We start from the raw sequence: 15,152 nt of genomic DNA on the forward strand, positions 1-15,152 counted from the left end.
GTTTGTCTCTATGTGTCAGCCCTGTGATGATCTGGCGACTTGTCCAGGGTGTACCCCGCCTCTCAACCATAGTCAGCTGGGATAGGCTCCAGCTTGCCCATGACCCTGCACAGGATAAGCGGTTATGGATAATGGATGGGAAAAAAAAAAGCAGGAGTATAGGTCTTCCTATTAAAGTGGTCAGTGAGTGTCCATAAGTAGATTTAATACATTTAAATGAAACCATAAAAAATGTCTATATATAAATGCTTTCTGCATGAAAAAAAAAGCCAAATGAAAGCGACACGGTATCACCAAGCTCAAAATATCACTGCTGTTTATTCTACATATCCAGTGTGTATACACACACACACATACAAATTTTATAAATGGACAAAGCATCCAACTTCATTACTTAAGTGAAAGTACAGATCCCACTGGTCAAATGTTACTCCGATACAAGTGAAAGTTGTTCAGTCAAATTTTTACTGAAGTTAAAGTACTGAAGTACTTGCTTTTAAAAATACTTAAGTATTAAAAGTAAATTTTCTGTCAACGCATTGTTGTATTATTGCCACAACGCTTACAAAACCTAATGCCGTTACCAAAGACAGAAATGTGAATTCACAAAATGAACGCATGCTGTGCCATCATGGTGGTTTAATGTTAAGCTAGCTAGTCAGTGAAACTCCACCTGACATGCTAGCAAACTCTTTTCAAACTCGAAATCATATTGGGTAGCTAACGCTACTCGAAAAGAAAGATTTCTACATTTTGTTTATTTGGCAAGATTATGCTAAAACATATTTCTGAAAGGACTTCAGATAAGTTAACGTTATTCATGTTAGCGTAACTCCGTTTTACATGCTAACTAACAGTGCCCAAGTTAACTAGCTATTTGTAAATGCTAGCCGTGGACAAGGCTACGGCAACTTGGCGGGCAAATCCATAGAAAGTCATTTGACTAACCAGACTGCATAGCTATTGCAACATTATCGCTAGCTCTAAAAGCACAGACAACTTCACTGCAAGCTTTCTCTTGGAATAAAACATTTACATACTTCAATATGCTTCCACAGGTTGGACGGCAAGTTTTGGCAAACAAAACAAACATTTTAAATGAAACGAATCTTTAATCCTTTCAGAAAACTGAAACATGGGTTCATGGGCCATGGGTGCGTACATTCTCCAGAAGAACCGCCTCCTTCCATTCTGCCATCAACTGATCGTGTTAAATAACGCTGCTGAGAAATCACTGAACTTGATTTTATACAGTCTATGGACGTGACGTGACCCTAGTGATTACTGATCGGCTGTCTCAGTGTCACCTGGGAAAAAAAACAATCACGTTTTAGAAAAGAAAAGAAAAAAAAGCTGCTTCATAGTAACGAGTACCTTGATAGAAATATAGTGGAGTGAAAAGTACGATATTTGCCTTTCAAACGTAGTGAAGTTATAATACTCAAGTAAAGTACAGATACTCAAAAAGTGTACTTAAGTGCAGTACTCAAGTAAATGTACTTCATTACTGTCCATCTCTGATTATATATATATATATATATATATATATATATATATATACACACACATACATACATACATACATACACACACACACACAAGGGGAAGTCAAAAAGTTCCATGACAAATTGAAAAAAATCTTTATTTATGAAAATAACTAAGCTATTTCTCTATATATCCTCCATTTAAGTCTAAACACTTCTGCAAGCGATGTTTCCATTGGAGAATTCCTTCTTTGTACTCCTTCTTTTGAATTCCATTTGAAATTATAACATCTCATCTCATCTCATTATCTGTAGCCGCTTTATCCTGTTCTACAGGGTCGCAGGCAAGCTGGAGCCTATCCCAGCTGACTACGGGCGAAAGGCGGGGTACACCCTGGACAAGTCGCCAGGTCATCACAGGGCTGACACATAGACACAGACAACCATTCACACTCACATTCACACCTACGGTCAATTTAGAGTCACCAGTTAACCTAACCTGCATGTCTTTGGACTGTGGGGGAAACCGGAGCACCCGGAGGAAACCCACGCGGACACGGGGAGAACATGCAAACTCCGCACAGAAAGGCCCTCGCCGGCCACGGGGCTCGAACCCAGGACCTTCTTGCTGTGAGGCGACAGCGCTAACCACTACACCACCGTGCCGCCAAAAATTATAACATCTGTCCTAAAACTTTTTGACTTATCCTCATATATATATATATATATATATATATGTGTGTGTGTGTGTGTGTGTGTTCTAAAGATGGACTCGATTCAGCCGTATTTGAGCACTACTGAAGAAGACATAAATAGGAAGAGAAAAAGAAAACAACCTGCAGCTGGATCAGGGACACCATTTTTTTTTATCTGACCCTCTATGGATTTCTGTCTTTGATCATGTGACGCTTTCATGTGGTGTTTAAAAGAGCTGTTGGAGATTATCCTGTATTTAATAAAAGTCTATTTTCATTTTCGGCAAAACATTTAAAGTGGACTATAATGAGCAGACTGCATGTGGCTGGACAGTTTCCTATGTTCCTTACATACTATCTGCAGAGTACAATGCCCAAACATTACAAGCATACCTGATTTACCAGGATGAAACAGCAGAAACGATGATGTTTATAAAGCTTTAGTTAGCATTTAAACAGGAAACGGCTTGCGTCACCTGCTTGTGGAAGACATTATTGTCTAGAACGACCTCGAATTCCAGACCAGGATCCTGATGAGACATAGAAACATTGTGTAAATACCAAAATACAATGAAAACAATAACAGGACAACAACAACAATAGCAAAAACAGTGAACATAACCAGCGGTTGTCTCATGTCCTTGAGTCCAACATACATTGCCCGGCCATAAAAAAAAAAGTCGCTATTTGGATTTAAATAATTAAATACATAAGAGCCTTTGGGGCGGCACGGTGGTGTAGTGGTTAGCGCTGTTGCCTCACAGCAAGAAGGTCCGGGTTCGAGCCCCATGGCCGGCGAGGGCCTTTCTGTGTGGAGTTTGTATGTTCTCCCCGTGTCCGCGTGGGTTTCCTCCGGGTGCTCCGGTTTCCCCCACAGTCCAAAGACATGCAGGTTAGGTTAACTGGTGACTCTAAATTGACCGTAGGTGTGAATGTGAGTGTGAATGGTTGTCTGTGTCTATGTGTCAGCCCTGTGATGACCTGACGACTTGTCCAGGGTGTACCCCGCCTTTCGCCCGTAGTCAGCTGGGATAGGCTCCAGCTTGCCTGCAACCCTGTAGAACAGGATAAAGCGGCTAGAGATAATGAGATGAGATGAGATGTTAGAAGTTGGCAGCATGATGGTGTAGTGGTTAGCAATGTCAACTCACAGCAAGAAGGTTCTGGGTTTGAGCCCAGCGACTGACGGGGGCCTTTCTGTGTGGAGTTTGCATGTTCTCCCCGTGTCTACATGGGTTTCTCCGGTTTCCCCCACAGTCCAAAGACATGCAGGTTAGGTTAACTGGTGACTCTAAATTGAGCGTAGGTGTGAATGTGAGTGTGAATGGTTGTCTGTGTCTATGTGTCAGCCCTGAGATGACCTGGCGACTTGTCCAGGGTGTACCCCGCCTTTCGCCCATAGTCAGCTGGGATAGGCTCCAGCTTGCCTGCAACCCTGCACAGGATAAGCGGTTACGGATAATGGATGGATGGACGTTAGAAGATGTAGCCAGTGCTCATGGAAAAGATGTTACTGTGTTTCACAAGGGCCTTCAAATTATTGGTCTGCGTCAAGCAAACAAAACAATGAAGGAGATTACTGAAATGACTGGAATTTTGTTAAGAACTGTCCAGTGTATTATTAAAACCTGGAAGGACAGTGGTGAACTGTCAACTTCGTGGAAAATCTCATCTCTCATTATCTGTAGCCACTTTATCCTGTCCTACAGGGTTGCAGGCAAGCTGGAACCTATCCCAGCTGACTACGGGCGAAAGGCGGGGTACACCCTGGACAAGTCGCCAGGTCATCACAGGGCTGACACATAGACACAGACAACCATTCACACTCACATTCACACCTACAGTCAATTTAGAGTCACCAGTTAACCTAACCTGCATGTCTTTGGACTGTGAGGGAAACCGGAGCACCCGGAGGAAACCCACGCAGACACGGGGAGAACATGCAAACTCTGCACAGAAAGGCCCTCGCCGGCCATGGGGCTCGAACCCGGACCTTCTTGCTGTGAGGCGACAGCGCTAACCACTACACCACCGTGCCGCCCTCGTGGAAAATATGTTGCTGGAAAAAGATCCTGACTGACCATGATCAGAGATCACTTAAATGCTTGGCGAAGTCGAGTTGTAAAATAAATCGACAGTAGAACTCACAGCTATGTTTAATAGTGAAATTAAGAGCATTTCCACACTCACAATGTGATGAGAACTCAGGACTGGGACTAAACAGCTGTGTGACCAAAAGAAAACCACTTGTTTGTGAAACTAATCAGGAGAAAAGGCTTCAATTTGCTGGGGAGCATAAAGATTGGATTCTGGAGCAACAGAAAAAGGGTCATGTGGTCTGATGAGTCCGGATTGATCCTATTCCTGAGTGATGGGTGCGTCAGGGTAAGAAGGGAAGCACATGAAGCGATGCACCCATCATGTATAGTCGTCACTGGACAAGCCTCTGGAGGCAGTGTTGTGATCTGGGGTTGCTTCAGTTGGTCATTTTGAGGCTTAGCAACGTTATGGGGCAATAAAATGAAGTCAGCTGGAGACCTGAATGGACTGAATGACCAGGTAATCACCACATCAATGGATTTTTTTCTTCCCTGATGGCACGGGCATAAAATTAGGCCTCAGATTGCGAGGGGTTCAGGAAGCATGAGGAATCATTTTCACACATGAATTAACCCTTTGATGCAAAACATGGCTCAAAAGTGACCCGGCTGAGTTTTTATCTTCTCTATCTTTGCAATAAATTAATTCCATCATTCAGTATTCAAGGTATTCCTCAATTAACTTGGTTTTGATCATCATACATCCTTATTTTATTTTTTCCTTTCTTACTTTTTGAATAAAAACACTTTTTGTATCACTACCCTTCTAATGCACAACATGGGTCAAAAACGACCTGCATTCATTTTCCAGGTTATTTCATGTATGGCTGAGTGTTTCTATGATATGCTTTTGAAATAAATTCACTTTGTCATTTACTTTTCCAAATATGCAGTAAATATCTTGTTTTTGTTTAGCACAAAATCATTTTTATTTTTCCTTTCTTAAGTTATGAACAAGCACAGCTTTTGTAATTCTACATCAAGTTTACACACATGGGTCAGAAACGACCCGCATGCATTTACTCCAGCGTTTGGTGGGAACTGTGAATTGTGCTTGTGTCAGACATTTCACAGCTCAGCACAGCGCCCTTTGCCCATCTCATACATGTAAGGAATGTTTTTCAATTGTTCTAATATTACCTTAGAAAAAAATTGATTATGTTTAGGTTACCTTGAGGGCGGCATGGTGGTGTAGTGGTTAGCGCTGTCGCCTCACAGCAAGAAGGTCCGGGTTCGAGTCCCGTGGCCGGCGAGGGCCTTTCTGTGTGGAGTTTGCATGTTCTCCCCGTGTCCGCGTGGGTTTCCTCCGGGTGCTCCGGTTTCCCCCACAGTCCAAAGACATGCAGGTTAGGTTAACTGGTGACTCTAAATTGACCGTAGGTGTGAGTGTGAATGGTTGTCTGTGTCTATGTGTCAGCCCTGTGATGACCTGGCGACTTGTCCAGGGTGTACCCCACCTTTCGCCCGTAGTCAGCTGGGATAGGCTCCAGCTTGCCCGCGACCCTGTAGAACAGGATAAAGCGGCTACAGATAATGAGATGAGATGAGGTTACCTTGAGAGTGAGTAGATTACTTGTCAGAAAGTTACAAGTAATTACTATTAGCTACCGAGCTGTTGACATATTCTACTTTAGTTAGCTAATTTTATTGTAGTTGGCTTAGCTAACTACATAGTTAATAAATAAATTCCCCATTCACTGCTAAAGTAATTACTTGAAACAAATTATTATTATACTATTAACTATTATATATTAACTATTAAGACATTTAATTTTAAATCACACTTGGATGACCCATGTGTAGTAATATAAAAAAGTATTTTTGTTCATAAAGTAGGAAATGATTTGTGGTAATTAAAAACAAGATATTTAAAGAATACTTGGAATATTCAATCATAAAATAAATTGATTTCAAAAGATAGAGCAAAGAAAAACTCAGTCAGCATGAAATAACCTGGAAAATGAATGCGGGTCATTTTTGACCCATGTTGTGCATTAGAAGGGGTGCGCATATGTTTTGCATCAAAGGGTTAACCACCACAGAGTCCCGACCTTGACCCCATTGAGAATCTTTGGGATGTGCTGGAGAAGACTTTGTGCAGTGGTTCGACTCTCCCATCATCAACCCAAGAGCTCGGTGAAAAATGAATACAACTCTGGACTGAAATAAATGTTGTGACGTTGCATAAGTTTATCGAAACAATACCATGGCGAATGCATGCTGTAATCAAAGCTAAAGGTGGTCCAATGAAATATTACAGTGCACGACTTTATTTTTTTATGATTATTATTATTTTTTATCAGGGCAGTGTATGAGCGCTACAGAGTCAATAATGAAGAGGAGATTTTTAATACTCATATGTTATCCAGTCAGAATATAGTAGAGCTGTTTTACTCCATAACATCTGCTAATCCTGGCAAACGGACACCTACAGCCTGCCAATGACCTTCCTTTTTTCTTGTCACCAAATTAGAGACATTTGTCCTACAGTCGCTGACATCATCTTTCAATGAAGGGCTTTTTAAAGGTGACCTGACAGGGTATGCCACCAACAGGACTTTCTAACAAGGAAGTTTAACCCCTTCAATGCCCTTGGACGAGTCATGTACGTCATGAAATCTTTTACCGCTGGGCCTTATGACGTACGCTACTCATCATAAACACCTTTTATGTACCTTACATGGCACATTACTTTCACTTCACAGTGGTACATATGAATTACAGTCAATGCCTAAAACATTCTTCCAGTTGGATGTGTTTTGGTATAGTGTACAAAACAGTCACATGACCCTGTATTGGTCATGCGGTGTCCTGTCATTGTCTGACACAGTGCGTTATTTACTTGTTTTGCTCTTTTAGTGTGTTATGGAGCAAATTATGGCAAGAAAAAGATATACTGCAGGAGAAGTGAGGGACATTATATTTAGGGAGATACAGAACATAGAATTGGGAAGTAGTGATGGGGATGAAAGTGGAAATGAGAGCAGTGGAAGTGACTGTCAGGGCAGTGGTGCTGATGGATCATCTAGTGATGGCAGTGAGGACAGCATACCTAATTTGGTCATCAGAGGTAGGAGGCAAGCTGTAGCTAGAGGCCTTGGTAGAGGTAGAGTTAGAACTAGAGGTGGTGGAAGAGTAATACGTCGTGGTGCACGTGGTGGAGGACATGGTAGGAGATAGTGAGACTGAGAATGATGCTGCTGCTGTTGGGGCTGGTGGAGGAGGTGATGGTGAGGCTAGGGATCGAGGTGGTGGTGATGATATGCATGATGATGAAGATCATAATGATGATGATGATGATAATCAGGGAAACCAAAATGTATATCAGCCAATCTTTAGAGAAGCACGTATGGAACAGCAGCCAGTCTGTTTTAATTATGGGTGGCAGCCAAGGGGTTAACAAGAAAACATGTATAATTGTTGATATGGTGACACTTTCTGTCGGGAGATATGTATTTAACAATGACAGTGCTTTGTAACAGCCAGATTTGCACTACAGGAAAGCCTTCAGGACAGAGGACATCCTGGTTTCTCAGTAACAAGACAAGTTGCTTGGGTGTCGTGGCTCAGGTGGATAAGGCGCCATACCATAAATCCAGGGACCTGGGTTCAATTCCGGCCTGAGGTCATTTCCCGATCCCTCACCGTGTTTCTTTCCCGCTCGTTTCCTGCCCAAAAAATATCTTAAACAAGACAAGCTGAAAAAAAAAAAAGAAGTCCTTAGCAAGGGAATGACTGTTTATAGTAACTACAGAAACTAAATTGTCTTGTGTAATGTAGCGTAAACGTGATAAAAACTATGTCGTTCTTTAATGAATAAATTAAAGAATGACATACTTAAAGGACATGGGACATGGATTTTTTTCTGGGTATAATTATGTATAAAGGACATAAGAAATGCCATCTAAATCACTGCAGGGCGTCAAAAATGTGAAAATCATCACATTATTCAACTTTTTTATACATCAGCGTAAAACAAGGATTCGTTAATTAGCTAAGTGGTCACGTGACCCGTGACGTCACAAAAACTTTTCAAGGAGCCAGTGCTTGGGTATCTAATGTAAACAGGTTACCGAAATGGACACCATCGGCAGTGACATTCCCGATGTTTCACAGAGATGTGAAGTTAGACCCTATCACAGGGCTGACACAGGGCGACTTGTCCAGGGTGTACCCCGCCTTTCGCCCGTAGTCAGCTGGGATAGGCTCCAGCTTGCCTGCGACCCTGTAGAAGGATAAAGCGGCTAGAGATAATGAGATGAGATGAGAGATTTCTACTGATAGCGATCGCAAAAATACACTGACAGCCTGAACAACTGCCCAGAGTAAAAAAAAGGTCTTGAATTTCATTGGTAATTGCATTTATGGAATCACATTTATGGTAGATTTAAGGTTTGCGATGGGAGTGATGAGGTTGGACAGGATAAGGGACAGCACATGTGGAAAGCTTGGAAATTAAGCTAAGAGAGATGAGACTGAGATGGTACGGGTACATCCTGAGGTGGGGTTTACATTAGACCGTATCAGCGGATCATCAGATTAACGTTTTTAAAAACGATTAGCGTGCACACAGCAACGCCAATACACGATTCGCGTGCACACAGCAACGCCAATACACGGATACGCTAATCACATGACTAATTCGGCACGTAAGTTGAAATGTGTCAGTGCGGCTCATCGCTTCCTCCTCAGCGGCTGCGCTCCAAATCACTCCGCCCTGAACAGCGAGTGCCCTCTGGAGGGTGCGCACTCCGGCCCTGCGCAGCTCACAGAGCGCACGAGTGAAGTGCACGAGCAGTGATTCGGGACTGAGCCGCTGTGCGCAAGTCACTTACCACTTGCAAGTGGAAGGATGGCAAGCCTAAAGACAATCATAACTACACAATGGGCAGTATTTGCATCAGTATTTGCAGTATTTTCATACTTTTATACTCTTTAATGAAGAGTGATACAAGGCGGAAGTCCACGCCGTTTTTCAGCAGTCGCGTCACATGACCAACACCAGCGAATCAGGAAGGTGGATGTCACAGTGACGTTGTCCAATGACGACGCCAGCTAGAGCTCAGCAGAGCATATCCGCGTATTCTCAATGTTTACACAGCACCGGACCAGACACGATCTGGATTGAATACGTGGACCCTGGCGGATTCCCGTTTCCCGGCGTTTCCAGGCGTTTTAATGTAAACGGACAGTGCATCCGCGAAGAAAACGAGACAGATACGGTCTAATGTAAACTTGGCCTGAGAAGAGATGCAGAGCATGTGGGAAGGAGAATGTCGAGGATGGAGCTGCCAGGCAAACGAAAACGAGGAAGGCCAAAGAGGAGATACATGGATGTGGTGAGAGAGGACATGAAAGTGGCAGGTGTGGTAGAGAAGGATGTGGAAGACAGGGAGCAATGGAGACGAAAGATCCGCTGTGGCGACCCCTAATCGGGAGCAGCCGAAAGAAGATTTATGGTAGCTCGAGATTTGGTATAAATTGGCTGGATTGCTCAAAATCTTTCATTTCAATGTCTTCCACTTATTTGATTAGATGTCCATAAATGGTCTTGGAAGTAGAGAGTGAAAAAAAAAAAAGCATTTTATGTCAAATGTGTTCATTTTATTATTGTTGAGAGGCATACAATACAGTGCAAAACAATCTTTGGCAGAAATACAATACAAAATATCAGGAAATCATTCTGACCCCTGGGTTCAGTTTGTTCAGTCGTGTAGGGCAGTGCATTGCATTGCAAATGGGCAGTTTGGGGCAGAGGTCGGAGTCGGGGGTAAACGTGCTGAATGAGCACTGACATTAGTCTGGAGAATGGAGAAACAGAGAGCACAGATGAACAGCAAACCCTCTTTGTGAAGTTGTGGGGAAGCAGAATTAAAAAATAAAATAAAAAAGCAAGCAGATACACAACAAACAAAAATAATACTAAGATTTGGCTGTTGACTAGAAACACAATTACTCTACACTACATTCCAAGTCTTATAACCTGCAAAATATATCACGTGCTGGCCAATCAGAGCCCAAGACATACCCTGTGTGTGTTTGAACTGTTCATGTGTCTGTTAGTTATCCTTATGGCGTCCATAGTATTATTCTTCTGTTTCACATAAAACATTGCCTCTCTTCTACAACCCCGATTCCAAAAAAGTTGGGACAAAGTACAAACTGTAAATAAAAACGGAATGCAATGATGTGGAAGTTTCAAAATTCCATATTTTATTCAGAACATAACATAGATGACATATCAAATGTTTAAACTGAGAAAATGCATCATTTAAAGAGAAAAATTAGGATGTTTTCTATGGGTGAAAGATCTGGACTGCAGGCTGGCCAGTTCAGTACCCGGACCCTTCTTCTACACAGCCATGATGCTGTAATTGATGCAGTATGTGGTTTGGCATTGTCATGTTGGAAAATGCAAGGTCTTCCCTGAAAGAGACGTCGTCTGGATGGGAGCATATGTTGCTCTAGAACCTGGATATACCTTTCAGCATTGATGGTGTCTTTCCAGATGTGTAAGCTGCCCATGCCACACGCACTAATGCAACCCCATACCATCAGAGATGCAGGCTTCTGAACTGAGCGCTGATAACAACTTGGGTCGTCCTTCTCCTCTTTAGTCCGAATGACACGGCGTCCCTGATTTCCATTAAGAACTTCAAATTTTGATTCGTCTGACCACAGAACAGTTTTCCACTTTACCACAGTCCATTTTAAATGAGCCTTGGCCCAGAGAAGACGTCTGCGCTTCTGGATCATGTTTAGATACGGCTTCTTCTTTGAACTATACAGTTTTAGCTGGCAACAGCGGATGTTACGGTGAATTGTGTTCACAGATAATGTTCTCTGGAAATATTCCTGAGCCCATTTTGTGATTTCCAATACAGAAGCATGCCTGTATGTGATGCAGTGCCGTCTGAGGGCCCGAAGATCACGGGCACCCAGTATGGTTTTCCGGCCTTGACCCTTACGCACAGAGATTCTTCCAGATTCTCTGAATCTTTTGATGATATTATGCACTGTAGATGATGATATGTTCAAACTCTTTGCAATTTTACACTGTCGAACTCCTTTCTGATATTGCTCCACTATTTGTCGGCGCAGAATCAGGGGGATTGGTGATCCTCTTCCCATCTTTACTTCTGAGAGCCGCTACCACTCCAAGATGCTCTTTTTATACCCAGTCATGTTAATGCCCTATTGCCAATTGACCTAATGAGTTGCAATTTGGTCCTCCAGCTGTTCCTTTTTTGTACCTTTAACTTTTCCAGCCTCTTATTGCCCCTGTCCCAACTTTTTTGAGATGTGTTGCTGTTATGAAATTTCAAATGAGCCAATCTTTGGCATGAAATTTCAAAATGTCTCACTTTCGACATTTGATATGTTGTCTATGTTCTATTGCGAATACAATATCAGTTTTTGAGATTTGTAAATTATTGCATTCCGTTTTTATTTACAATTTGTATTTTATCCCAACTTTTTTGGAATCGGGGTTGTATTCCATATGGCTTTAATTTGGGCAAAACTTAGGTCAGAGTGTCACATTCTCTAACATGACATCAGCAATGTTCACATGCCTTCGACTAATTCCAGAGAAAAACATTCATCCAAACGTTCTGACTCTCCACAGGCAAGCCACACAGAGAGGGAACTGATCAAAGGCTGGAAGTCACGAGTTACCTTATATAAGACTGTATTTGGGTTGAGTGAGTGTGTGTGTGTGTGTGTGTGTTGGAGGGTGGGGCTGAGGGGCAGACAGTGAGTGCTGATCTAACGTAACCGATTATATCTCAAAATAAACAAATGAACGGCTTAAAATCACAACAAGAATGACAGTGAAATGGAGTGGACACTTTTATCTCCATAAAGAACGACGCAAGAGCAATGTAAAGCCAGGAAATGACAACGCAAATAAAACCGTATCAAGGAAATGATGCTGACATGAGCAGGAAATCTGTGCTGCACTCTAATGAGGCAATGTCCTTCTTCAACACTGTGGTGAACCTCTTCAAACAGAGAAGGGACTCACTGGCAGTAAACTACCTTTCTGAGACAGGCTGGAAATACTGCACCGGTGAGCAAGACGCCTGCAGACAAACATACTGAACTAAAACTAAGATTGTGAGCTCCTGATGTAACACTATCTAGCGCGAAGGCCTGGCTACTTCAACGACTACACCTTTTTATTTGCCCCCGTGAAATGTTTCGTGTCAGGGAAGGACAAGTAAATATGAAAAGCACCAGATGTTAACCAGTCGTTACTGGAACGAAACATTTGGTGATCAGTAGACTTTCTTCAATTCCAAATATATTTTTCAATATATTCACATTATCTTCATATACAAGAGGTTGATACAAAGGTGGATGCATGTGTAAAGTTATATACTCATTAAATGATAAGAAAGCACCATAAAGTTTTAGTAAAAGCTGGAGTAACTCGACTATTTCTTCCTATAAAATGTCTTTTGCATAATTATAAAACCAGGAACACCCTTGGAAGACACATACTCAGTGTGCAGAACATTTTGCATACTGTGTAAAAACAGTGAAAAGGAAAAAAAAAAAAGAAATACCTTTACGGTTTCATACACTGGATAGGTTTTAATGTTAGGGAAGTAGCACCATTTGCCATCTCTAACCTGAGAACGCTTTTTAGAGACTTATGTGGCTGAAATCGGATTCATTCACGCTCGAGTTGTAATGTAATCCTTTCTCTTCAGTGCACGCGATGGGGCAGGAAGGGGCAGGCCAACACTTTAGGTGGTCTCTAAAGGCTTCTGGTCCCTTTGGTCAGGCCTGATGCAGGAAGAGAGGAAGAAAGCATCTTTTAGGCATTCATCTGTTCATCCATTGATTCAGATGTTATTTTAAAAGTGGATAATCTGGCAACATGGCAGCTGATGCCATGTTTGGAGATATGGGGGGGTACAAAAAAAAAAAACACTGAGGCATGTAGGTGCTGCAGGTTGCATCGGTTAAGTCTCTTCTTCGAATGCTTTGGTGTTCCTGAGGTTATACGTGATGCTCTTTGGCCTGCATTTTCGATGGCTGTTCGAGGCACACAGGACAGCAAACACCTTTCAGTGTCTCAGGCTTTGGACATAATGTTGGGGGACACTTCTCCACAAAACATGTCACCTGGCCCTCCTAAAACATACAGGAGAAATCAGAAATCAGAGGAGAAGAAATGAAGGGAGAAGGTGGGAAAAGAATCACACCCAAATAAACAAGACAGAGTCATCTATATCGCCCCCCCAATATACCAAATATATACCAAGTTTCAAGATATCATTTGCCACATTTTTCAAGTTCTGCTGCAGGAAACCAACCCGATGTCTTTACACTGACCTCAGCAGCCCATGGCATAAACCCAGCGGACCTTTGGTCCAGGTGAGCTAAAAATTAACATTTCTCGCATTTCTTGGTATCAAAAGCCACAAATACATTACTTAATCAACACATATACCAACTTTCAAGACCATACCACTCATAGTTTTCAAGTTCTGCTCCGAAAACAAAACCTACCCCTAAGACTAACCTGAGAGACCAAGTCTGAAATTTTTTCCATGGAAACATGAAAAATTAAAATTTCTCCAATCTCTTAGTATGAAAAGGCACATCTACATCACCTTGTTAACATGTATACCAAGTTTCAAATACGTATCATGAATAGTTTTGGATATATGCTCTGGAAACGAACATTGCTCTGAGAAACTAAGTCAAAATCTATATTTTATGTAAAAGTTAGAAAAATGCTTTTTTTTTTTCTTTCCAAAAATCCAAAATAGCAAAAGGCACCAAATGACATATTGCTTGATATGTATACAAAGTTTCATAAAGATATGTTCAGTAGTTTTAAAGATATGGCCCGGAAATGAAAACGTGACCGGAAGGACAGCCGGACAGAACCCGTTTCCATAATCGCCAAACTTCGTTTGGACGGGGATAAAATTATATATATATATATATATATATATATATATATATATATATATATATATATATATACACACACACACACACACACACACACATACACTACCGTTCAAAAGTTTGGTATCACCCAGACAATTTTGTGTTTTCCATGAAAAATCAGACTTTTATTTACCACCATAAGTTGTAAAACGAATAGAAAATATAGTCAAGACATTTTTCTGGCCATTTTGAGCATTTAATCGACCCCACAAATGTGATGCTCCAGAAACTCAATCTGCTCAAAGGAAGGTCAGTTTTATAGCTTCTCTAAAGAGCTCAACTGTTTTCAGCTGTGCTAACATGATTGTACAAGGGTTTTCTAATCATCCATTAGCCTTCTGAGGCAATGAGCAAACACATTGTACCATTAGAACACTGGAGTGAGAGTTGCTGGAAATGGGCCTCTATACACCTATGGAGATATTGCACCAAAAACCAGACATTTGCAGCTAGAATAGTCATTTACCACATTAGCAATGTATAGAGTGGATTTCTGATTAGTTTAAAGTGATCTTCATTGAAAAGAACAGTGCTTTTCTTTCAAAAATAAGGACATTTCAAAGTCACCCCAAACTTTTGAACGGTAGTGTATATATATCCACAGTTATCAAAATCCATTGCATGCTTTAATGAGAGAGTTATATTAGCCATTTTTACAGGCAAGTCAAGCTGAACAAAACCACTGCTTGTTCTTGCGATAAGACATCAAAGATATTTTAGGGAAAAGTCGTAAGGGAAAAAGTTAAAAATCACTTGGCCACCATTTGAAAAGAATGTCATTTGGCACGTGGATGAAGGGCTGGGCTGGCAGCCTGGCAGCATTAAATCCTCTCTGGGCACGAAAGATAATGGGAGAAAGGAGTGCGTTAGCCAGAGAGACACACAATACCCAACACCCCCTC

General features: G+C 41.7%; 1 protein-coding gene across 5 annotated transcripts in view; it reads right to left on the reverse strand.

Moving 5' to 3' along the window:
- Window positions 1-275: 275 nt before the first annotated feature.
- The window catches only part of LOC132894609 (peroxidasin), a 300,221-nt gene continuing 285,344 nt past the window's right edge, over window positions 276-15,152 (reverse strand). The window contains exons 23-24 of one of the 5 annotated variants that reach the window (XM_060934684.1): window positions 2,656-2,709; window positions 276-1,307 (exon numbers count right to left, since the gene is read on the reverse strand). In XM_060934684.1, coding sequence (XP_060790667.1) covers window positions 1,275-1,307; window positions 2,656-2,709 — 87 coding nt within the window. In that variant the 3' untranslated portion in view covers window positions 276-1,274. Of the gene's footprint in view, window positions 1,308-2,055; window positions 2,710-9,860; window positions 13,423-15,152 lie in introns of those variants that run through there. The other 4 variants (XM_060934683.1, XR_009655662.1, XM_060934681.1 and 1 more) reach the window with 4 other exon arrangements.

This window comes from Neoarius graeffei, chromosome 11 (genome assembly GCF_027579695.1).
Source record: "Neoarius graeffei isolate fNeoGra1 chromosome 11, fNeoGra1.pri, whole genome shotgun sequence".
In the NCBI taxonomy this organism is placed as follows: Eukaryota; Metazoa; Chordata; class Actinopteri; order Siluriformes; family Ariidae; genus Neoarius; species Neoarius graeffei.